General features: G+C 41.5%; 1 protein-coding gene across 3 annotated transcripts in view; it reads left to right on the forward strand.

The window, feature by feature from the left end:
* opn7b (opsin 7, group member b) overlaps positions 1-26,567 on the forward strand; it is a 186,465-nt gene that overhangs the window by 151,571 nt on the left and 8,327 nt on the right. For all 3 annotated transcript variants that reach the window (XM_062052090.1, XM_062052091.1, XM_062052089.1), the window contains 2 exons: positions 1,193-1,355; positions 2,456-2,583. In XM_062052090.1, the coding sequence (XP_061908074.1) occupies positions 1,193-1,355; positions 2,456-2,583 (291 nt within the window). The remainder of the gene's footprint in view (positions 1-1,192; positions 1,356-2,455; positions 2,584-26,567) is intronic.

A 26,567-nucleotide genomic window follows, 5' to 3' on the forward strand; every position in this document is an offset into this window, starting at 1 on the left:
GTTAAGACTAGTTTAAAGTTATCTTCATTGAAAAGTACAGTGCTTTTCCTTCAAAAATAAGGACATTTCAATGTGACCCCAAACTTTTGAACGGTGGTGTATATATATATATATATATATATATATATATATATATATATATATATATATATATATATATATATATATGTATGTGTGGGAAAAAATCACAAGACTATTTCATCTCTACAGGCCTGTTTCATGAGGGGTTACCTCAATCTCCTGAGGATTGAGGTAACCCCTCATGAAACAGGCCTGTAGAGATGAAATAGTCTTGTGATTTTTTCCCACACATACATATTACGCTCTACCACGGTATCGAGCACTATTTTTTGGATAATCTAATTAAGACATATATATATATATATATATATATATATATATATATATATATATATATATATATATATATATATATATATATATATATATATATATATATATATATATATATATATATATAATAACACAACACTACAGCAAGCTTAAATGTCAACGTAAACACATACACACACACACACAAGTCTTGTTGGTGCACTCCAAAACCAAAAAATAAAAAAAGGAAAATAATTTTACCCTTGTGTCTGGGAATATTTGTGTCATTGTTCAACACACTGGGAGTTTCAGCATGATAAAAGAGCTACGGCTTCACAAAGTCGACGCTAGTCAGCTCAAAGTGGTTGTCTAGCAACCCGAAGCTATACAGCAAGTGTGTAAGAGTTTGGACACATTTTAAAAAAAAAATTCTAAACACACAAAAATATCTCTAAGACAGACTGACACATCTCTGACTGGCGCAAGGTATGATATTTGTGGAAATAAACATGTCAGAAATGCCGCTCGCGGTCGAAGCTCTTCGAAATGGCTGTGCCCAAGTGTAGAGGATGTAAACAGGATGTGACAAAGGGGGCCTCGCCTCTTCAAAATAGCTGTGCCTGCATGTACAGGAAGTGATGTCATCAAAATTGCAGCCCTTGATGGCTTCAAGCAGCATGCAAAATGAATGAATGAAATGTTAGTACACCAAGACATGGTTCGCACACAGAGGCATATTTGGCGGGATGTAAATATTCGTAAACCGAATAAGGACGCAAATAGAGGCGTTCGTAAATCGAGATTCCACTGTACTCCCAGAATAAGCATGAGAATTGAGCCTGCAACAACTGCCATACAGGTGTGTTGTCCTTGCTGGGAAACGGGATCCTGCTGTTCGTGGCCTACAGAAAAAAGTCCTCCTTGAAGCCAGCAGAGTTCTTTGTGGTCAACTTGGCCATCAGCGACCTGCTGATGACCTTATCCCTCTTCCCCTTTGCTGTGCCGTCATCCTACACTCATAAGTAAGTCTTATTTCCATCTGCTGTACTACGCCACCACGTCTTCACATGTGTTGCCTGTGAGCAGGCAAAGGTTAGTTCCTCATATTAGAAGTGAATAGCATCCTCTTCAGTGACTTACCAACATGCTGAAACCATTCGTCAAGTACAGTATTGTTGTACAGGTAAACCTACCCCAAACAACACACACCCCGTTACCGGGTTCCGTGTACATTGTATGTTTGCCCTTGAACGGGTCTGTGGTGAAAATGTACTCTTGTATTTTTGTTGTACTGTTTAACTGCAATGACCATTAAGTGTCATGTCTGTTGATCATGTTTTTGTTTTGGCCATGTGCTGTTGTTTTTTGGACTCTTTTTAGTTCCTGGTTGCACTTCCTTGTTTGTTTGTTTCCATAGTAACCATTAGTGTCACCTGTTTCACATCCTCATGTCCCGCACCTGTCTCATGTTTTCACATTTTGAGTTACGCACCTGCTGTCACTAATTATGTCACTATTATTTAAGCTCCCAGGTGCCAGGCTATCTTCCTGGCAACATCACCTTCTCTTCACTTGATAACTTTTACCCATGTTTCCATAGTCCATGCTGATCTTTCCATGCCAAGTAAGTTTTTGTTTATTAATGCCCCAGTTAGTGTTTTTGTTTCATTGTTCATAGTTTCTGCCTTTGTGCAAGTTTTGTGTTTATAGCCAAGTTTTGTACTTCCGCCTTTGTGCGCGCCTTTTTGTTTTCATAGTCAAGTTTTTACCTCCGCTGTGAGCGCTTTTTGTTTATACCTTTTTTGAGCTTTTTTGAGTTTAAATATTAAACATGTCCTCACCTGCACGCCATGTCCGGTCCAATTCATTTGCACCACGGGAGAACAAACCACGCCAGAGACCAAGTCGTGACATTAAGTGCAACCGAACAAAATGATTGTGAAGTTTTTATATCGATGTGACCCCTCTCAGGACTGCAGCTCTATACAAAGCAAGGTGGCGTCACACACAAAACAAATACAACTTCTCAAACAAATCCCACTCATCATGCCATATTAAAAACGTGTTTTGACTATTTTCTTTATCTCTCCCATTCCTTTTGTCCCTTTTCCTCCACATCCAGGTGGCTGTTTAATAGGACAACCTGCACCGTTTACGCATTCTGTGGTGTTTTGTTTGGCCTGTGTAGTCTGACTAACCTCACAGTGCTCTCCTCCGTCTGCTGGCTCAAAGTCTGCTGCCCAAACTATGGTAGGATCACACTTTACACTGTAACTCAGTGTTAAAGGAGAACTGTACTTTTTTTTGGATCACTGGATCATTAGCACTCATTATGAAAGACATGACGAGGAATGTATTTTTTTAATGCATTCTAACTAATAAATAAATGTGATCATTCATAAAAACGTTTAGAATTTTTGTATTTTGATCATTTTAACCATACGCGGCGCATTCATTTCAAAAATGCATCACAACGTTCACTTTTTTTTTTCTTTATCCCTGATAATACTCACTGCAGACTTTATGAGAGCCAACAAACATAATAAAACACCACTTACTGTACAGTGTCTGCTGTCATTAGGAGGCCAACTGCTAGGATGTTCATATATTCCCATCTAGATGAAGAATGACTCATTATCCTCGCGAAGAAAATGGTGGTGGAACCAAGTGTCTTTTCCTGTCGTTCTCACAATTCCGGGTCTAAATTGGCTGTCAGAGTGTGCCAGTATGTCGGAATAGGTCCTCCTTCTTCTACTTTCCAGGTGAGAGGCATTATTTATGGTCTACAATACACTTCCAAAGAGCAGGGAAGCGAGGAAACAGCAGACCACTCGATGATGTAAACATAGGGACACACGATAGTGATCACGTCGGCGCTATAAATAGTTTGTCTGTGTTAGCGCGTATAATAAAAATATCACTAATACTTGGTTAATATTCAAGTCGTGAAATGTAAATGGATTATTGTTGGCGGTTTTGGATGGGCATTCATTGGATTTTATGGGCAAAATAGAGGACCTCCCATTGGCTTCGCCGAAAGCTGACTTTTATTTCCAAGTTAGAATGCATTATTTAAAAAAAAAATCCATCGTCATGTCTTTCATAATGATTGTGAATGATAGGAGACATTTTAAAAAAGTGCAGTTACCCTTTTATGTATGTACTTTATTAAAACATTGTGGTAATTAATGTTTTATTTTTCTCAAATTAGTTTTAATTTGTTACATTTTCTGATGATGTTCTTATATAATACATCAGAACAATTGAGAAATACACACCTGTTATTATTATATACCAGATTAAAACAAAGCTGAATTGTACATCCGACAATATTTTCAACCACAATGCTGTAAACTTTAAAACTCCTTGACATATAGTGTGGAAGTAAGGAATGGTATTTTAGAGACACTATCTCTTGATTGACCCAAAGAGGTGGTCAGTCCCCTTTTCAACAATTGGGACCTGAGGGAATGTTCCATCTGTGGGGAAATCATAATCCCTAACCTCAACAACACAACAATAGTTATCACACTGACTGTGAAACACTGGAGCAACATGCAAATGTTCTCCAATATGCCATGTTCACTTTTGAGAGCAAAATGAGTTAGGTTTGCATTATCAGAATTTGACCCATTCGGGAGGAGCTCAGAGTAAAGCCGCTGCTCCTTTACATCGAGAGGTGCCAGATGAGTTGTTTCGGGCATCTGGTCAAAATGCCCTCCGAACGCCTCTCTGGGTAGGTGTTTAGGTCGCATCCGACCGAAAGGGGACCACGGGGAAGATCCAAGACACGGTGCAGAGACTATATCTCCCAGCTGGCCTGGGAACGCCTCTGGAACCCCCCTGGAAGAGCTGGACGAAGTAGCTGGGGAGAGGGAGTCTGGGCTTCTCTGCTTTGGCTGCTGCCCCCGCAATCTGATTTCGGAAAAGCGGAAGAAGATGAATTGATGGATGGACATACCACAGAGAGTGGCATTTGTACCTTGTTCAGATTGCACTTATGTATCCCGTCATTTGTTATACTACTTATCCTCTTCAGGGTTTCAGTGAGCTGAACCTTGTTCCAGCGAACTCCAGAACCCTGGACTGGTCACCACTCAACCACGGGGCATATTTCGATAAACAACCATTCACACTCTCACATGGAAGTCAGCTATGTGAACCATTACACTATCAGTCACCCGGTTCATATTTGTATGTGCATCATATATAGTGTAAGTGTTGTTAACGTGTAATTATATTAAGACGTTTATTTCCCTAAACCTCAAACCACACCCTTCTCTCTCTCTCTCTGCCTTGTCTCGTCACTGCAATCATCTCCTATTGTTGATGTTGCGGGCCAAAAATAATTGCGGACATAAGGTAAAAATAATTTCATTTTTTTTATTGTAGCAATGGGTTGTTAAAGGGAAACTGAACTTTTGGGGGGAATTTTGCCAGTCATTCACAATCATTATGTAATACAACAACACATGGTTTTCTTTTTTTATGCATTCTAAATTGTACGTTATTGTGATCAAAAGTCCGCTTACAGAGGAACCTGTAGGAGTCGCTTTATTCTGCCTATAATGCCCTTAAAAAAACATCCAAACACAGCCATTAATGTTTTCAATACACGCTGTAAGTATACATGTAATGTATTAACAGGCATTAACATTTAATATTTACCTATTTTGGTAATTTTAAGCATACGCGGCATATTAACTTAAAAAAATGCATCAGATTATTTGCTTTTTTTTAACAGCATCACAGACTATTATACACTGCAGTCTTTATGAGAGCCAACAAACATAATAAAACATCACTTACTATAAAGTGTCTGCTTTCATTAGGGTGCCGAATGCTAGGATGTTCATATATTCCCATTTCGATGAAAAATTACTCATAATCCTCTCGAAGAAAAGGGGGATGGATCCAAGCGTCTCCATGTTGTCCCCGCCATTTCCGGGTCAAAACTGGATGTCAAAGTGTAACAACTTGTCGAAATACGTCCTCATCCTTCTACTGTCCAGGTGAGAGGCAACATTTATGATGTATAAGCTTCCGCGAGTAAGGAAGCGAGGAAGCAGACTTTTATTTTTGATTTAATTACGAATTAGAATGCATAATTTATTTTTTTTTAACTTTCGTCGTCATGTCTGTCATAATGATTGTGAATGATAGGCAAAAATCTCCACAAAAATGCAGTTAATTTTTTATGTTTTCGTGTGTGCGCGCCTTGACAGTGTTGTGTTGTTTGGATAATAGTTGACCCATTACCCCCTTGTTATGTTTGTTTGATATATATTGAACAAAAATATAAACACACCACTTTTATTTTTGCTCTCATTTTTTTTTACTAAAAGACCTAAAACTTTAAAAGACCTATTCCTCTCAAATATTGTTCACAAATCTGTTTAAATCTGTGTTATGGATTATCTTGACCAAGATAATCCATCACACCTCACAGGTGTGGCATATGAAGATGCTGAATTAACAGCATGGTAATTGTGCAGGTGTGCCTTAGGCTGCCCACAATGAAAGGCCACTTTTAAATGTGCAGTTTTGCTTTTTTGGGGTCTAGGGGGTCAGAAAAAGAGTCAGTATCTGGTGTGACCACCATGCGTCTCACACACTGCAACAAATCTCCATCGCTTAGAGTTGATCAGGTTGTTGATTGTTGCCTGTGGAATGTTGGTCCACTCCTCTTCAATGGCTGTGCAAAGTTGCTGGATATTGGCGGGAACTGGAACACACTGTTGTATACGCCGATCCACAGCATTCCAAACATGCTCAATGAGTGACATGTCTGGTGAGTATGCTGGCAATGCAAGGACTGGGATGTTTTCAGCTTCCAGGAAATGTGTACAGATCCTTGTAACATTGGGCTGTGCATTGTCATGCTGCAACATGAGGTGATGGTCTCGGGTGAATGGCACAACGATGGGCCTCCAGATCTCATCTCGGTATCTCTGTGCATTCAAAATCCCGTAAATAAAATGCACTTGCGTTCGTTGTCCATAACCTCACCCCACCCACCATGGGCCACTCAATTCACAACGTTGACACCAGCAAACTGCTACCCCACACGACGCTACACACGCTGTCTGCCATCTGCCCTGAACAATGAAAACCAGGATTCATCCGTGAAGAGAACACCTCGCCAACGTGCCAGACGCCATAGAATGTGTGCATTTGCCCATTCAAGTCGGTTACGACGACGAACTGCAGTCAGGTCGAGACCCCGATGAGGACGAACAGCATGCAGATGAGCTTCCCAGACGGTTTCTCACAGTTTGCGCAGAAATTATTTGGTTATGCAACCTATTTGTTGCAGCAGCTGTCCGGATTGCTGGTCTCAGACGATCTTGGAGGTGCACCTGCTGGATGTGGAGGCCTTGGGCTGGTGTGGTTACACGTGGTCTGTGGTTGTAAAGCCGGTTGGATGTACTGCTAAATTCTGTGAAACGCCTTTGGAGAGGGTTTGTGGTAAAGAAATGAACAATCAATTCATGGGCAACAGCTCTAGTGGACATTCCTGCAGTCAACATGCCAACTGCATGCTCCCTCAAACCTTGCGACACCATTCCTCCCTGGTACGTAGCCAGCCACTTCTGCAATGCGTGTATGCATTCCAATTCTGTAAAAAAAAATTGGCGTACAGAAGCTGAAGCAAAAAGAAAGAAAAAGTGTTGTAAAGTTTTAGAATCAAAAATAGGACAGATGTGAGCAATGTCCCATGTATCCTATCTGGTGGTCTTATTTTACAGCTGGACTATTGTCAATCCTATCCTCATATAATTGATCAACACTAATGATAATAATACACTAGTTAAAAAAAGGCAGTTTATGCCTTTATGTCTGCTCCAGTTCTCCAAGGCGGGCAGTGGACAGTTTTGAAACATGTCTACCAGTGACATCACATCAAAAGTAACTTTCTTTTTCTCCATTTCTCGCTTTCCATTTCTCTTTTGTAAAGTAAAATTGTACAGCAGAGATGGGTATGTACATCAACAATTTGAATAAAAAACATCCATACCTCCATTTCCTACCGCTTGTCCATCTCAGGGTCGCTGGGGGGCTGGAGCCTATTCCAGCTGCACTCGGGCGGAAGGCAGAGTACACCCTGGACAAGTCGTCGGCTCTTCGCAGAGCCAAAACTGATAGACAGACAACCATTTACACTCACATTCACACACTAGGGCCAATTTAGTGCTGCCAATCAATATCAAACAGCTAAATTGTGTCAAACATAGATAGGTGTGCAGCGTGTTTTGCATTTTTCCCATCATGCTCTTCATTCACAGTCACATTCACACACAAGGGCCAATTTAGTGTTGCCAATCAGCCCATCCCCAGGTGCATGTGTTTGTAGTTAAGCCAATTATTTGACACCCCGAACTTGAACATACTGAATCACTTCTTGAGTCCATATGGACATCAGGGTTTTCCCTAGATTTCCAAGATACCTGTTGCAGTTGGGGTGGGGTTAGGGGTGTGGTGGGGCGTGGTCAACATGATGTCATCATACAATTAGCATAATTTGCTATGATGACATCATTTTCTTTTAAAAAGTCCCCAAACATGTAAACATTCATTTAAAAACAAATCTGTATTTTTAAAATGCCAGTGGAGGGCAAAAACAAGTTGACTTTATATGCTTCATTGTGTTTCTTTGTATCCATTCAACCATATCCAATTGTATTTACGAGACGACGTGTACAACTATATTTGCGTAGCTAGTGGTACGATTAACCTGTCGTACGTGTTTACTAGGCCTGTTGCAAGTCAGGTCCCTGAGATTAGCTTCAATGTCGGGTGCTTGGGCCCCAGGAATATACTTAATTATGGCTGTTTTACTAAGCTCTATGTTCCAGGTGATGGAGTGCCTTTTGACTAAGGTATAGTGCCCAGAGGACTGAGGTGTAGGAATAGCTAAAGGCCAAATCTATTATGCGTTTCAACCGGTTCACCGTGGCTTGTAGGCCGTTTAAGGCTGCTACAAACTGGGCTTGTCAGCTCGATACAGCTAACGCTAGAATATCAAAATACGTAACATTTTGGTGGACATCTCAATACAATAAGTAATTATTTCTGATGAGCAGTCAAATTATAAAGTAATGTCCTTGAACGTCTTTAGTGGACTTTTGTGTTTTGCCAATATTTGTAACTGTGACAAAAGAAATAGACCAAAAACAAACTAAAATGCTGGTTCTCATACGGCCAGTTACAACGACGACAGACTTGGTATCGTTCAACCTCTGGAGGATTTTCAAAAGCACATGTGTCCAACCTGGACAGGTTGTCATGTATAATCAATGCAATCACTCCTCACACTTCTTATTTACAATATCTTCTGTATAAAATACTGTATTAAAAATAACCAAAACTACTCCAAAAAATCAGCCACGTGATACAATTTGATTTTGATTTTGATTTATTGGTCCCCGTTGGGGAAATTTATTTTCAGTGCCGTACATTTAAACAATAGACATTACACATCACGAACAAAAATAACAAAAAGACATCATACATGACCAACACATTTACAGGCTTGTCAGACAGGTCGGCCGGGCCTGCTGTTTAGGGCGCCTATAGCTGCAGGGATAAGGCTTTTCCCGAGACGGGCCCTCCGGAATTTGATAGTTCTGTACCTGCGCCCTGATGGTAGTGGGATGATGTATTGGTGTAGTGGGTGAGTCACATCTTGGACTATTGTGTTTGCCAGTCGAATGATGGACCTGTGGTTTAGATCTGAAATGTTGGGTGTGGATAGGCCGATGATTTTAGCTGCTATGTTTGTAATGCGTGTGAGTTTGGTCCGGTTGGTTACAGAAAGCATAGTGAAAAAACATTTGGAACAGTACAGAAGGATGGGTTGAACGATGCTTTGGTACAGTAATAACAGGAGGTGAGGTGCAACGTACAGTCCTTTAAGTTTACGGATGGCTGACAGTTGACTTCTTTTTTGAATGTCCGTGGTGTGCTGATCAAAGGTGAGTTTATTGTCCAAAGTTACACCCAGGTATTTAAAAGTGTCAACTGTTTTAACTGTTTGTGTGTTTATGATGATGGGGTGCTGATGTGAGGGGGGGTTGAACCATATTTCTTCTGTTTTATTGACATTGATTTCCAGATAACTGGCAGAGCATGACTCTGTGAAATGTTTGACTGTAATGATATTCCAGGATGGATTGACTGTTGGAGAGGAGTGCAAGAATGGCTGTGTCATCTAAGTATTTTAAGTATGTTGTGGTGGGTGAGCTGCTACGGCAGTCATTGGTGTAGAGTATGTACAAGAAAGGCCTCAACACACATCCCTGTGGGACCCCGGTGTTGATGGTAAGCACCGGGGACGTGTTTGAGCCCACCCTTACTGCTTGCAGTCGGTCGGTGAGGAAGTTGTGTGTGAGGTGGATCAGCTGAAGGGGGATGTTGAGATGGTGTAGTTTCCGGATCAGTAGATGCTTCTGTAGGGAGTTGAAGGCGGAGCTGAAGTCCACAAAGAGGATCCTGGCAAAGTTGCCTGGGGAGTCCAAATGCTGGAGGAGGAGATGCAGCAGGCAGGACACAGCATCCTCTGTGCCCCTCCTGGCCCTGTATGCTTGCTCATGCATGTGCACAGGCGCATATTGTACATATAATTCCAGCAATTACTCATTTATTACTCAATATACATTTCAACACTGGAATTTAGATAATACTCTGGTAGAATTTCATAATACAGTGTTGCATAATGAAGTGATGGCATTGGTGAACTTAATTTGGATTGGCGGCGCATGGCGATGGCGATGCTGCGGCTCTGCTAACGCTCTTGGGAATGTAGAGCGATTTGGCAAAAAACACCCGTCATTTCTGTCAATTTCATGGCTGGCTCAAAGCGTGAACACTCTGTGATCACATACGACCGACAGACAATTCTGGATGTGGATGGATCGGGTCGTTATAGACTGAAAGATGCATGTACGGTGGACCTCCTCGCTAGCATGGGAATACTTCGTGGGCTACATCGAGCAGCCTTTGTAGCAGCGGAGTCAAGTGCTAGCGGTAACCGCCAATGGAGACGACATAGGCGGTGCGAGCGGAAGCAGAAGCGAGGATGCCGAGCTGGGCTAACAACAAAGAGAAAAGCTAACCAAAGAAACGTGGAGTCTCCGGGTAAGAAGCCATTTAAACTAGAAATAGCCGGCGTCAGGCTGGATAATCCCTGCACACATAGCAATTCTCTTAGAATAAAACACAACTCACATAATGTTTTTTCTTTTGTGACCGTGTCAGAGGCAGACATACATTGTACTGAGGTAGCTAACTATGATGCGTTCAGTTTATCGCAACATCAAGCAAACAATCTGAATATCCCCGTCGTATCAATTCCTAGATATGGTCGAAACTATTTAAAGTGCAATACGCATAATAAACGCAACATTATTAATATTGCTACTTCGGATAATTTCAACAAACAATCCTCAAAACAGCCCACTACCTATAATATGGGCTTTTTAAACATAAGATCATTATCTTCCAAAACGTTATTAGTTAATGAAGTCATTAGAGACAACAAACTTGACGTCGTTGGTCTCGCCGAGACCTGGCTCAAACCAGACGATTTTTTTGCGCTAAATGAAGCATCTCCTCCTGGCTATACCAATACACATGTTGCCAGACCTCTTAAAAGGGGAGGGGGTGTCGCACTAATATACAATGAAAACTATAATCTTACACCTAACCTAAATAATAAATATAACTCGTTTGAGGTGCTCACTTTGAGGTTTGTCACACCGCTGCCTCTCCACCTGGCTGTTATCTACCGCCCCCCTGGGCCCTATTCGGACTTCATCAGTGAATTCTCAGAGTTTGTTGCCGATCTAGTGACGCACGCCGACAATATAATCATAATGGGGGACTTTAATATCCATATGAATACCCCATCGGACCCTCCATGCGTGGCGCTCCAGACTATAATTGATAGCTGTGGTCTTACACAAATAATAAATGAACCCACGCATCGCAACGGTAATACGATAGATCTAGTGCTTGTCAGGGGTGTCACCACCTCTATAGTTACGATACTCCCGTACACTAAAGTAATGTCCGACCATTACCTTATAAAATTCGAAGTTCTGACTCATTGTCAACAAACTAATAATAATAATAATAACTACTATAGCACCCGCAACATTAATGCTGCCACAACGACGACTCTTACTGACCTACTGCCTTCAGTAATGGCACCATTCCCAAATTATGTGGGCTCTATTGATAACCTCACTAACAAGTTTAATGACGCCCTGCGCGACACCATTGATATTGTAGCACCGCTAAAGCTAAAAAGGGCCCCTAAAAGGCGTACCCCATGGTTTACAGAAGAAACTAAAGCCCAGAAATTATCATGTAGAAAGCTGGAACGCAAATGGCGTGCGACTAAACTTGAGGTTTTCCATCAAGCATGGTGTGATAGTTTAATAACTTATAAACGCATGCTTACCTCAGCTAAAGCTAAATATTACTCAAATCTCATCCACCTCAACAAAAATTATCCTACATTTCTGTTTAGTACGGTAGCATCGCTAACCCAACAAGGGACTTCTCCCAGTAGCTCCACCCACTCAGCAGATGACTTTATGAATTTCTTTAATAAGAAAATTGAATTCATTAGAAAATAGATTAAAGACAATGCATCTCAGCTACAACTGGGTTCTATTAACACAAATATGACTGTATATACGACGGACACTGCCCTCCAAAATAGTTTCTCTCTCTTTGATGAAATAACATTGGAGGAATTGTCAAAATGTGTAAATGGGACAAAACAAACAACGTGTTTACTTGACCCAATTCCTGGGAAACTTATCAAGGAGCTTTTTGTATTATTAGGTCCATCAGTGTTAAATATTATAAACTTATCACTTTCCTCTGGCACTGTTCCCCTAGCATTCAAAAAAGCAGTTATTCATCCTCTACTCAAAAGACCTAACCTCGATCCTGATCTCCTGGTAAAATACCGGCCGGTGTCCCACCTTCCGTTTATCTCGAAAATCCTCGAAAAAATTGTAGCACAGCAGCTAAATGAACACTTAGCGTCTAACAATCTCTGTGAACCTTTTCAATCCGGTTTCAGGGCAAATCACTCTACGGAGACAGCCCTCGCAAAAATGACTAATGATCTATTGCTAACGATGGATTCTGATGCTTCATCTATGTTGCTGCTTCTTGATCTTAGCGCCGCTTTCGATACTGTTGATCATAATATTTTATTAGAGCGTATCAAAACGCGTATTGGGATGACAGACTTAGCCTTGTCTTGGTTTAACTCTTATCTTACTGACAGGATGCAGTGTGTCTCCCATAACAATGTGACCTCGGACTATGTTAAGGTAACGTGCAGAGTTCCCCAGGGTTCGGTTCTTGGCCCTGCACTCTTTAGTATTTACATGCTGCCGCTAGGTGACATCATACGCAAATACGGTGTTAGCTTTCACTGTTATGCTGATGACACCCAACTCTACATGCCCCTAAAGCTGACCAACACGCCGGATTGTAGTCAGCTGGAGGCGTGTCTTGATGAAATTAAACAATGGATGTCCGCTAACTTTTTGCAACTCAACGCTAAGAAAACGGAAATGCTGATTATCGGTCCTGCTCAACACCGACATCTATTTAAAAATACCACCTTAACATTTGACAACCAAACAATTAAACAAGGTGACTCTGTAAAGAATCTGGGTATTATCTTCGACCCAACTCTCTCGTTTGAGTCGCACATTAAGAGTGTTACTAAAACGGCCTTCTTTCATCTCCGTAATATTGCTAAAATTCGTCCCATTTTGTCCACAAGCGATGCTGAGATCATTATCCATGCGTTCGTTACATCTCGTCTCGATTACTGTAACGTTTTATTTTCGGGCCTCCCTATGTCCAGCATTAAAAGATTACAGATGGTACAAAATGCGGCTGCTAGACTTTTGACAAAAACAAGAAAGTTTGATCATATTACGCCTATACTGGCTCACCTGCACTGGCTTCCTGTGCACCTAAGATGCGACTTTAAGGTTTCACTACTTACGTATAAAATACTACACGGTCAAGCTCCTGCCTATCTTGCCGATTGTATTGTACCATATGTCCCGGCAAGAAATCTGCGTTCAAAGAACTCCGGCTTATTAGTGATTCCCGGAGCCCAAAAAAAGTCTGCGGGCTATAGAGCGTTTTCTATTCGGGCTCCAATACTATGGAATGCCCTCCCGGTAAAAGTTAGAGATGCTACCTCAGTAGAAGCATTTAAGTCTCATCTTAAAACTCATCTTTAAATAGACTCCCTGTTTAGACCAGTTGATCTGCCGTTTCTTTTCTTTTCTTTTCTACTCTGCTCCAAACCCGGGGTGGACCGCTACCCTGTTCATCAAATGGGGACATCTCTACGCTGCTGACCCGTCTCCACTCGGGATGGTTCCTGCTTGCCCCACTATGGACTGGACTCTCGCTGATGTGTTAGACTTTCACAATATTATGTCAGACCCACTCGACATCCATTGCTTTCGGTGTCCCCTAGAGGGGGGGGGGGGGGTTACCCACATATGCGGTCCTCTCCAAGGTTTCTCATAGTCATTCACATTGACGTCCCACTGGGGTGAGTTTTCCTTGCCCGTATGTGGGCTCTGTACCGAGGATGTCGTTGTGGCTTGTACAGCCCTTTGAGACACTTGTGATTTAGGGCTATATAAATAAACATTGATTGATTGATTGATTGATTCATTTCTAAGGGTGTGACGATTTGTTTTAACTTCAAATCGATTCAGAAGTTGTGGTTGCAGATACGATTCAGGGATGATATTACTTTTTTTTTAGAATGATACGATCCAAAACAATTCAGTGAGTTGAAATCGATTCAATACGTTTTTTGGGGCTGAGGTTGCTGAGGTAGTTAAAAAGCTCTTTGGTGGCAAGGCCCCGGGGGTAGATGAGATACGCCCGGAGTTCCTTAAGGCTCTGGATGCTGTGGGGCTGTCTTGGTTGACAAGACTCTGCAGCATTGCGTGGACATCAGGGATTGGCAGACTGGGGGGGTGGTTCCTCTCTTTAAAAAGGGGAACCGGAGGGTGTGTTCTAACTATCGGGGATCACACTCTTCAGCCTTCCCGGTAAGGTCTATTCAGGTGTACTGGAGAGGAGGCTACGCCGGATAGTCGAACCTCGGATGCAGGAGGAACAGTGTGGTTTTCGTCCTGGTCCTGGAACTGTGGACCAGCTCTATACTCTCGGCAGGGTCCTTGAGGGTGCATGAAAGTTTGCCCAACCAGTCTACATGTGTTTTGTGGACTTGGAGAAGGCATTCGACCGTGTCCCTCGGGAAGTCCTGTGAGGAGTGCTCAGAGATTACGGGGTATCGGACTGTCTGATTAAGGCGGTCCGCTCCCTGTATGATCAGTGTCAGAGCTTGGTCCGCATTGCCGGCAGTAAGTCGGACACGTTTCCAGTGAGGGTTGGACTCCGCCAAGGCTGCCCTTTGTCACTGATTTTGTTCATAACTTTTATGGACAGAATTTCTAGGCACAGTCAAGGCGTTGAGGGTATCCGGTTTGGTGGCTGCAGGATTAGGTCTCTGCTTTTTGCAGATGATGTGGTCCTGATGGCTTCATCTGGCCAGGATCTTCAGCTCTCACTGTATCGGTGCGCAGCTCAGTGTGAAGCGACTGGGATGAGAATCAGCACCTCCAAGTCCGAGTCCATGGTTCTCGCCCGGAAAATGGTGGAGTGCCATCCCTGGGTTGCGGAGGAGACCCTGCCCCAAGTGGAGGAGTTCAAGTACCTCGGAGTCTTGTTCACGAGTGAGGGAAGAGTGGATCGTGAGATCGACAGGCGGATCGGTGTGGTGTCTTCAGTGATGCGGACACTGTATCGATCTGTTGTGGTGAAGAAGGAGCTGAGCCGGAAGGCAAAGTTCTCAATTTACCGGTCGATCTACGTTCCCATCCTGACCTATGGTCATGAGCTTTGGGTTATGACCGAAAGGACAAGATCACGGGTACAAGCGGCCGAAATGAGTTTCCTCCGCCGGGTGACGGGGCTCTCCCTTAGAGATAGGGTGAGAAGCTCTGTCATCCGGGGGGAGCTCAAAGTAAAGCCGCTGCTCCTCCACATCGAGAGGAGCCAGATGAGGTGGTTCGGGCGTCTGGTCAGGATGCCACCCGAACGCCTCCCTAGGGAGGTGTTTCGGGCACTTCCGACCGGTAGGAGGCCACGGGGAAGACCCAGGACACGTTGGGAACACTATCTCTCAGGGCTGGCCTGGGAACGCCTCGGGATCCTACGGGAGGAGCTGGACGAAGTGGCTGGGAAGAGGGAAGTCTGGGCTTCCCTGTTTAGGCTGCTGAACCCGTGACCCAACCTCGGATAAGCGGAAAAAGATGGATGGATGGATGGAACTTTTGCTGCATGACACTTCTTTCAGTATTTTGTGTTGGTATTCAGACCAAACAAAGTCTTTCCACTTTTCTGGAAGTTTGTGCTCCACTGGGTGTCTTAGTCTCTGGTTAATATTTCATCATGGGAGAATGAAGCTACTTCATGTTAGTTTTACTATTACTAACAAACCCCTGATGACACAAAATAGACTTGTGTTACATTTGAATAGTCAAACACTATTTTATTTCCTTTAAGTTTAATCTACAGGCCTTCTCTGACTGCTGATTGACTCGCGAGCACTGGATCGAAGTCTATAAAACAAAAGATTTGATGGGGATAGATCACAGGCATTCTTGCTAGGTGCACTCAGCCCCTTTGTGTGTTTCATTTAAGAAGGTATAGATAAAAGAGGGAGACGGGAATAGCATGGACTAAAGAGAAGACTTACAGCTTAATGACAACAGAATCGATAGAAAGAATCTACTGTGATGTTAAGTGTGACTGTCAGAGAGTTTACTGTAGGTCAGGGCTATTCAATTTAATTGTTTTTGGGGCCACATTTCCTGTAAGTGAAGGACCAAGGGGACCAGACTTTTCTTTTCACTATTTTTATTTTGTATATTGCAAGGAATAAAGAAAATAAAACTGAGTTTTCACACTCTTTAACTGGCTCACCTCAAGGATGTGTGCTTTCAGCCCATCTTTTGTCCTGTACACAAACACATACCAAGTAAGCATGCTAACACGAGGTTTGTGGAATTTGCAGATGACACGGTCATTGTCAGTCTTCTTAGCGGAAATGAGTCCATGTTCCTGTTGTTAATGAATTTTTCAGCTGTTGTGAGGAACCCTTTTTACAGCTGTACATATCTAAAACAAAAGGCAAGGCAAGGCAAGGCAACTTTATTTGTATAGCGCTTTTCATACACAAGGCAGACTCAAAGTGCTTCACAGACAACAAAGTGAAATGAAAGAAAATAAAAGCAAAATTAAAATGCAGACAATAAAAATAAAAACAGTGCAGACGTTAAAAGTTAAAAGATTAAAAGATTTAGCTGAAAGCTAAGGTGAACATAAAAGTCTTCAGTCTAGTTTTAAAAGTAGTGAGAGTTGGGGAGAGTCTGACATCTTCAGGAAGTTTATTCCAGCTATGTGTTGCATAGTGACTGAATGATGATCTCCCTTGATTTGAGTTTACTCTTGGAACCGCTAACAGATTGGTCTCAGAAGATCTTAGTGATCTAGAGGGCGTATATAGTGGGAGCATATCAGTGATATACTTGGGCCCTAGACCATGTAGTGATTTATATGTGAGCAGGAGGATTTTGAAATCTATTCTCTGATGTACAGGGAGCCAATGTAAGGATTTAAGAATTGGTGTAATGTGCTCACATTTTTTGGTCTTTGTTAGAACTCTAGCAGCAGCGTTCTGAACAAGCTGTAGCTGCCTGACAGTTTTTTTGGGAAGACCTGCAAGGAGACCATTACAATAGTCTAGCCTACTGGTAATAAAGGCATGTACAAGTTTTTCTAAGTCTTGAGCTGACATGAGCCCTCTAAGTCTTTTTACATTTTTGAGGTGATAGTAGGCCGATTTTGTTACTGATTTGATGTGACTGTCGAAATGTAAATCAGAATCTAAAATAACCCCAAGATTTCTGGCTTTATTTGAGGTTTTCAGGGACAGTGATTTAAGGTGTTGGATGACTTTAAACCTTTCTTTTTTAGCACCAAAAACAATTATCTCAGTTTTATCTTCATTTAGTTGTAGGAAATTTTGGCACATCCAGTGTTTGACTTGCTCAATGCACTGGCACAGAAGATCTATGGGGCGATAGTCATTTGGTGATAGCGCTACATAGATTTGGGTGTCATCGGCATAGCAATGATGGTCAATGTTATTATTTTGCATGATTTGTCCTAGTGGGAGCATATAGATGTTAAATAAAGTCGGCCCCAAGATTGAACCTTGGGGGACTCCACACGTTACGTTGGTTGGTTCTGATACAAAGTCACCAATGGAAACAAAATAGTTCCTATCTTGTAGATATGACTTGAACCAGCTTAAAACTGTGCCTGAGATCCCCACCCAGTTTTCCAACCTGTCCAAAAGTATTGAGTGGTCGACAGTGTCAAATGCAGCACTGAGGTCCAAAAGCATTAATACTGAAGTTTTGCCAGAGTCTGTGTTTAGACGGATGTCATTTATAACTTTAAGAAGGGCCGTCTCTGTGCTATGAAGAGGTCGAAATCCTGATTGGAAGTTGTTGTGGCAGCCAGTAGACAAAAGACATGATTACTGATTTTAAAAACCCACACCAATGCCATACCTACCACAGTCATCAAAGGTCAATACTTTGAAATGGTCATAGACTCAAAGCTGACTTTCAAGATGAACTGCAAGTCTGTGTGTAAAAAAGGGACACCAACGTCTTCACTGCCTGAGGAAATTGTCACGTCTTCACATAGAGAGAACTATGTTGACACTCTTTTATCGGGCATATATTCAATCTATATTGTCCCCCTCCCTGGTGTCATGGTTTGGTAGTTTGTCCTTGAGATACAAGTCTGCACTAAATCAAATAGTTAAGTGGGCTAGTAAGCTTATAGGTGAGCCGCAACTCAACCGATCTGACATCTATGCCACACAGCTGCAGCGCAAGGCCAGTTCTATAATTAATCACTGCACCCATCATCCTTCAGGCAGTGAATTCCAGTTCCTTTGCTCTGGTCGGCGGTTTGTTGTTCCTCTTTGTAAGACTAAACACTTAGCTATTTTTAGACCCATGTAGCGGTTAAGCTACATGCTACAAAAGACGAGAGGGGGAGAGGAGAAAGAGAGAACTGGACTAGTGCAACTCCACGGGCAGGGGACAAATTATACGGGAACAATCAATGATGATTGGTTGGTTTACGTATAAGAACATCCATGATTGGTTGGTTTGCTATGATGAGTCACGATTGGTTAAGATTAGGTCAAAACATTACGGACAGCAAGATAGCTGAAAAACGCTATAAGAACTACAAAAACAAGTTGACCAATATATTGAGACAAGCAAAAAGGGAATATTACAAAAGAATGTTGCATGAAAATAAAAATAACATAAAGGCTACATGGAATATTTTGAATAAAGCAATAGGGAATAGGACAAGGCGAACAGAACTACCTAGATATTTAAAAAAAGATAATATGTTAATTGAAAACAAAGATGATATTGTCAATGAATTAAATCAATTCTTTGTAAATGTAGGACCTAGCTTAGCAAACAAAATACCAAGAGCTAATGATCAATCAGGGGGTGTCTGGAAAAGGGAAAATAGGGTTATGCAGTCAATGTTTCTTAGTGAAGTGACTGAAAATGAAATATTATCTGTGGTTTATAAACTAAAAAACAAGACCTCAACAGACAATGAGGGTATTGACATGAAAATAATAAAAAACACAATTGATTGCATCATTAAACCATTACATTATATAATTAATTGTTTTTTTAAAGTAGGAGTTTTCCCAGACAATATGAAAACAGCTAAGGTCATACCTTTATTTAAAACTGGAGACAAACATACATTTGGTAATTATAGACCAGTATCTCTCCTATCTCAATTTTCAAAAGTGCTTGAAAAACTGTTTGTTAATAAATTAGACTGCTTTATTGAAAAACATAAATTATTAAATGAAAGTCAGTATGGATTTCGATCAAATAGGTCTACGAGCTTGGCCATCATGAACATTATTGAAGATATTACAACTGCAATTGATCAAAATAAATACACAATAGGAGTTTTCATTGATTTAAAGAAGGCATTCGACACTATAGATCATCAAATTCTCATTTCTAAATTATATACTTATGGATTTAGAGGAGTTGCACTGGACTGGTTAACCAGCTATTTACAACAATGACAGCAATATGTTGAGATTGATGATCATAGGTCAGAATGTATGAATATTGGATGTGGAATTACACAAGGTTCGATTTTAGGACCTACACTTTATATTTTATATATAAATGATATTTGTGAGGTTTCGAAAATTTTACAGTACGTATTATTCGCAGACGATACAAATTTATATTGTTCAGGAGATGACTTGAAAATCTTAGCCGATAATATTGAAGAGGAAATGGTTAAACTAAAATTGTGGTTTGATGTAAATAAATTATCTTTAAACTTGGAAAAGACTACATTTATGGTATTCAGTAATACAAGAAAGATAGAAGTTAGTTTATCCATAAACAATGTGAACATTGAGAAGGTGTCTGAAATCAGATTTCTGGGGGTCATCTTAGATGAAAAGTTGACATGGAAAGCTCATATATTGCATGTGAAAAATAAGGTATCTAAAAGTTTATTTATTTTGAACAAGGTTAAATACAGTTTCCCGTATAATACAATGAGAATGTTATATTGCTCAATTATTTTACCTTATTTCAATTATTGTGCAGAAATATGGGGAAATACATATCACAGCAACATAATGCCTTTATTTCTTTCACAGAAAAGAGCCATTCATATAATTTTTACAGTAGGATACAGAGACCACACAAATCCACTCTTCATTAGGTCAGGATTATTAAAACTAAAAGACATTGTAGAATTGCATACTCTATTAGTGATGTTCAAAGCTAGAAATAAAGTTCTTCCGAAGGACTTACAAAAGTTATTTGTGTTCACGTCTGAAGATGAGAACCACAGAAGGCCGTATGATTTTAAACATCCAAGAGTGCGAACAAATTTGAAGCAAATGTGCTTGTCTGTTGTTGGTGTGAAAGCATGGAATTCTCTAGACAAAGACTTAAAAAGTTGCAAGAATATCTTTGAATTTAAAAAGAGTTACAAAAAGAGACAACTGGAATTATATCAAGCTGCTTTTTGATTTTGATTGGACGTGTCATTTTGAAAATGCTTAAACGAAAATTAAAAGTATGTTGGAGTTCGGGTGTTGGTGGAGGGAACAGTTATAAAGTCATCTAAATAATTTGTGTTAAAAAGGGGGCAGATAAATATAAGAATAGTATTCTTCCATCTGCTCCTTTCTGATCATGGAAATGTATAAGAAACTAAAAAACAATGAAAGTGTCAACTGTACATGGCTTGTATATATGCATTTTTATGAAAGGAATAAAAAAAAAAAAAAAAGAAATGATAGGGCGGGTCATCGAACCAGGAAGGTAAATCACAACAGACACGTACATCCCAAATGACGACGAGAGAGTCGGAGAAGAGAAGAAGGAATATTCAAGCGGGTGATTAATATATTTTAAAAACTAGTGGAAGATGGCAGGGGGATTCTCTTCCTTAGATTTTTCTTTTAGCGATGTGGACGACGTCCAGTAAACCCACAGTGCGTCTACTTGGCCACATGTCCAAAACATTAATTTTAGTTGTTTACCATGTAAGCCCAAATCAGAACTGCTCTTGACATGGAAGACGTGGAATACACATTTAAGAACACAGATGATTGTGGCAGACGTGATGACCTTTGCTACAGTATAGCCTATCTAAATGCTAAATGTCATTTTCATTGGTGGTTTAGAACAAGACAGTAGCTGACATTTTGTTCATTATTTCTACTGTTTATATTTTGACATTGAATAGTTGAATAATTTTGAAACATAAAAAACATGACTGCAAGATATTTTTTATTTCATGCTATAAATCTCAAATGGCTTTCAGATAAAGGAAGTTAGCTAATAGAATAAACAGTGTTGGTACTCTTTACGATTTTTGTATTTGGAGCAGTTAAAAGTTGAGAGGGAGTCGAAGAGATATAAATTGGCTATAAAATCCAAGGCAGAATCCACTAAAGCAGAAACAAAAAGGTAAATGCATGCTACTCAGAAATTTGCCAGGAAGGCTCATGTCAGAGCCATCAAAACAAAAATGCCAAAGTAATGTGTGAATGAACTAAAGTAATGTGTAAATAACTAGATGAACCATCTGTGGCTGTGAAGTGAACACTAGTAAGGTTGTATAATACTGTATACAGTAGGCTAACCCATGTGGTTCCTGTCGATGTGTACACAAGTTGTAATTACTGTAGTGACTAAATAACATAGTGACAGAAACAGACACATAGTCATTCATCTGGATGAATGGGGTATGTATTTATTTAAACTCTGTTGATATTTTTTCAATTCTTTAATGACTAAAACATATTTTTTTTGCCAATTTTTGTATGGTCCAGGATCTTCGGGGGGAGGGGGGGGGGGCTTATCTTCAGTGTTGTTCACTAAGTTCAAATCACATGTCTGCCTAAATAAGGCTATCACAGGGTATTTTTATTTATTTATTATACCAAAGCACTTTTATCACAATGATTTTATGGGTTTATTAGGTGATATATGTTATCGTTCTATAGTGTGCCTGTATAACCGCGGCAGATGCTGGTCTCTCAAGGAGGGGAAGCTCAATTTCGGCCTACATCATAAAATGTGTTGGTTTGTTTATACGTAAATTCTACCCTCCGTTTCTTTTTAAGAAAGTAATCTGTGACCCTGTCGTACCAAGAAGGCGTCTTTTCCAGGGATTTGACAAGTGTCCTTGTCAACGGACACAACGGACGCCGATTATCCCACACTTCCTCCTTTTTCTACTGTGGATCACGGATTTATACTTTAAACCTCCTCGGATACTTTACCCTCTTGAAAATGAGAGTCAAGAACGCGAAATGGACATACACAGTGACTTTTATCTCCACGACAATACATCAGCGAAGCACCTTGGCTTTGGAGCTAACGTGTTAGCATCGTGCTTGACTGGCCATCGAGGCAGAAGAAACATGCCCCTGACTGGAAGGATAGACAGAAAGTCAATAATACTACTATTACTTCTACTATCAGGAGACACGGAACTCAACCCTGGACCTGCAACAACACGGTTAATGTTGTCCCGACTGGCGAAGACTAGCAATGCTACTGCTAGCGTCGCCATTGAAGCTAACTCGGCTACCGGCTCATCTCAGCTCAAGCTCACCTGTGCTCCAGCGATCGGCAGCTCGGCGGAGGACTTCGCCCCGTTCATCGACACGGTCGGAGGCTCGGCGGCGGCGGTGGAGGACGACCCAGTCATCGGAGAAGGCATTGACTCAGCGGCGGTGAACGACGCAGCGGCGGCGGTGGACTGCGAACCAGTCATCGATGATGGCGGGGAACTGCACGAGATGGCGGGGGTCCACACGGCCTCTCCCCGGTCCACGACGGTCGAGGACGCGGCATACACTGGATTTAGAGGCGCCTTTACAAAAACATTTTCGTTATTCTCTTTGTCCTCAAAAAAGGAAATCCACCCCAGCAACCCTACCTGGCCTCCCCCTCTCCCCCTCTCCAACTCCGCCCCTCCCCCTCCCTCCCCCTTCACCTGGAGGAAGATGCCTCTCTCTCTCTCTCTCCTCTCTCTCCCTTCTCTTCTTCAACTTCAACAGCAATAACAACCAATAACTTTTCTGGTCAGTACCACAACACAGCGGACTCTGATGCTCTTTTTGGTTCCAGTGGACTACACATCATCCACCTTAATGTGAACAGCCTCTCTGGAGCCAAACTCGACCAAATCAGAGAAATGTTCCTCAACACGAAGGTAAAAATTTTGTGTTTCTCTGAAACCAAATTTGATCAAAGTATTTCTGACTCAGAGATAGAAATAGAAAACTTTTCGGTTATCAGAAAGGATAGGAATAAACACGGTGGGGGCGTTTGTATGTATATTCACCAAGATATAAAATACATAACTCGCACTGATCTTAACCACAATGACCTGGAATCTGTGTGGGCGGAAATCAAATTTAAAAACGCTAAGCCGGTACTAATAGGGACTGTTTATAGACCCCCTAATCAGAGTGATTTCTATGGGGCTTTGGAAGAATGCTTGGCAGGGACAGACAATGTGGAGTAAATTATAACTGGGGATCTGAACACAGATATTCAACGCAAAGATGCGCCTGTCTTCAGATCCTTCAGCAAGTTTTGTAATCTGCACGGTATTTCCCAGCTAATAGCGCTACCTACAAGGGTGTGTGATTCCACCCAATCAACCATAGATCTCATTCTCACTTCAGGCCGGCCTAAAATAAAAAATAGTGGGGTCATGATCTGTGGTCTTAGCGACCACTATCTAACCTTCTGCACCCGCAAAATAGCTAAACCCAAAACCAATGGCCACATAACAGCCCAATCCAGATCCCTCAAAAAATACTCCAATGACAATTTCAATTTAAAATTAGATGAGTGGGACTGGTCCCCTGTGCTCGCGAGCAACCTGGTCGATGTTGCTTGGGATCGCTTCAAAACGGCGTTCCTAAAGATACTAAATGACATGGCTCCCGTGAAAACAGTCAGGATCAAAGCCCGCTCGGAACCATGGATGAATCCGGACCTATTAGCTGCCATTAAAGACAGAGACAGAAAATACTCTGAATACCAAAAATGTAAAACAGAAGTAGATAAACAACCCATTAACATCAACCTCAAATTACTCCTTTCAACTCTCAAAAAGCAATGCAATAAATTAAGAAATAAGTCAACCAACCTGACTAAATCCTTAAAAAAAATTACATTAACGACAAAATAGAGGAAAACACAAATAAGCCACGTGAGCTCTGGAAAATTCTCAACAACCAGCTTCCTGGTTGCAGCCATAAACTTAAAACAAGACTCACCAACATCATCATCAAGGAGGGTGACTCCCTCATTACAGACAAAATGGAGGTAGCTAGCAGACTTAACATCTTTTTCACCAGCATAGCCGCAACTCTTGTCAACAAGCTGTCCCACCACTCTGGTCGCTTTGGTGTAGAACACATTAAAGCCTTCTACAGAAAGCTAGGAGTATCCAACGATGATTTCAAATTAGAAATGGTCACAGCTGATGAGGTGTTTAAAAAATTGAGCGCGCTCCACCCTAACAAGGCCACCGGCCTTGATAATATTCCCTCCAGATTCCTCAGGGACTCTGCCTCCATCATTGCCCCGATCATCACGCACATAATAAACCTATCAATTACACAAGGCCAAGTACCAAAAGATTTTAAGTTAGCAAGAGTAACTCCCCTCTTTAAAAAAGGAAGCAAATTGGAACCTGGCAACTACCGACCTGTTTCTATTCTCAGCTCCATTTCGAAAGTAATGGAGAAAATAGTTTATGAACAGGTCGATAGTTACCTTGCCACTAATAAACTCATGTACAAATTCCAATCCGGCTTCAGAACTAACCACTCCACTGACACATGTCTTCTCTATCTGACCGACCACATCAAACATGAGGTGGACGCGGGCAAATACTGCGGCATGGTCATGCTGGACCTTCAGAAGGCCTTTGACACCGTTAACCACGCTATACTGTTGGATAAGCTCAGAGCAATCGGTTTTAACAAAACCTCATGGAGCTGGATGCAATCTTACTTGGAGGTGAGGGAGCAGGTGGTAGAGGTGAACGGCACCGTGTCCCCCCCCCCCCCCCCCCCTCTCTCTCTGTGAGCTGTGGAGTCCCCCAAGGCAGTATATTGGGACCTTTACTGTTCCTAATATACATAAATGACATGTCATCGGCATGCGACTGTGAATTGTTTTTGTTTGCGGATGACTCTGCCCTGCTGGTATCCGGCAAGGACAAGTCACAGGTGGAGAAAATCCTCAGTGCTGAGCTGTGTAGAACTTGCACCTGGCTCGCTGACAACAAGCTATCCATACACTTGGGTAAAACAGAATCCATCCTGTTTGGACCTCACATCAACCTTAAGAAAGTCAATGACTTCAACATAAAAGTGGGTGACATTGTTATCACCAGGAAAGATGAGGTCACCTACCTAGGTTCCATTCTAGAGGCTAACCTTTCCTGTGATAAAATGGCAACCAAGGTAATCAGAAAGGTTAACCAACGAACGAGATTTCTCTACAGAATCTCCTCTCTGGTCAACAAAAGCACCTTGAGGATTCTGGCGGCAACTCTCGTTCAACCCTTTTTCGATTACGCATGCACCTCCTGGTACCCTAGCACCTCCAAAACCCTCAAATCCAAACTCCAAACATCTCAGAACAAGCTAGTCAGGTTACTTCTAGACCTCCACCCCAGATCCCACCTCACTCCTACCCACTTCTCTAAAGTGGGCTGGCTCAAGGTGGAGGACAGAGTTAAACAACTTGCACTGAGCCTAGTGTATAAAATCCACTACACCTCCCTGATACCGAAGTGCATGTCAAACTACTTCCTTAACGTAAATGACCGCCATAACCACAACACCAGGGGGAGCTCCACTAACCACGTTAAACCCAGATTCCGAACTAACAAAGGTCTTAACTCATTCTCTTTCTATGCCACATCAATGTGGAATGCGCTCCCAACAGGTATAACAGAAAGGGCATCTCTATCCTCCTTCAAAACCGCACTAAAAGTTCACCTCCAGGCAGCTACAACCCTAAACTAACACCCTCACCGGATTATTAATAATCAAATGTAAACAATCAAATGCAGATACTTTTTCTTATGCCTTCTGATCTCTCTCTCTCTCTCTCTCTCTCTCTCTCTCTCTCTCTCTCTCTCGCTCTCTTTCTCTCTCTCTCTACATGTCCACTACTTGCTGTCCATATCCTAACCCCCACCCCCTCCACACCTCTGATTGTAAATAATGTAAATAATTCAATGTGATTATCTTGTGTGATGACTGTATTATGATGATAGTATATATGATAGTATATACCTGTATCTGTATCATGAATCAATTTAAGTGGACCCCGACTTAAACAAGTTGAAAAACTTATTCGGGTGTTACCATTTAGTGGTCAATTGTACGGAATATGTACTTCACTGTGCAACCTACTAATAAAAGTCTCAATCAATCAATCAATCCTCTCAATGGC

The sequence above is a fragment of the Entelurus aequoreus genome, linkage group LG07, assembly GCF_033978785.1.
Source record: "Entelurus aequoreus isolate RoL-2023_Sb linkage group LG07, RoL_Eaeq_v1.1, whole genome shotgun sequence".
NCBI classification, from domain to species: domain Eukaryota; kingdom Metazoa; phylum Chordata; class Actinopteri; order Syngnathiformes; family Syngnathidae; genus Entelurus; species Entelurus aequoreus.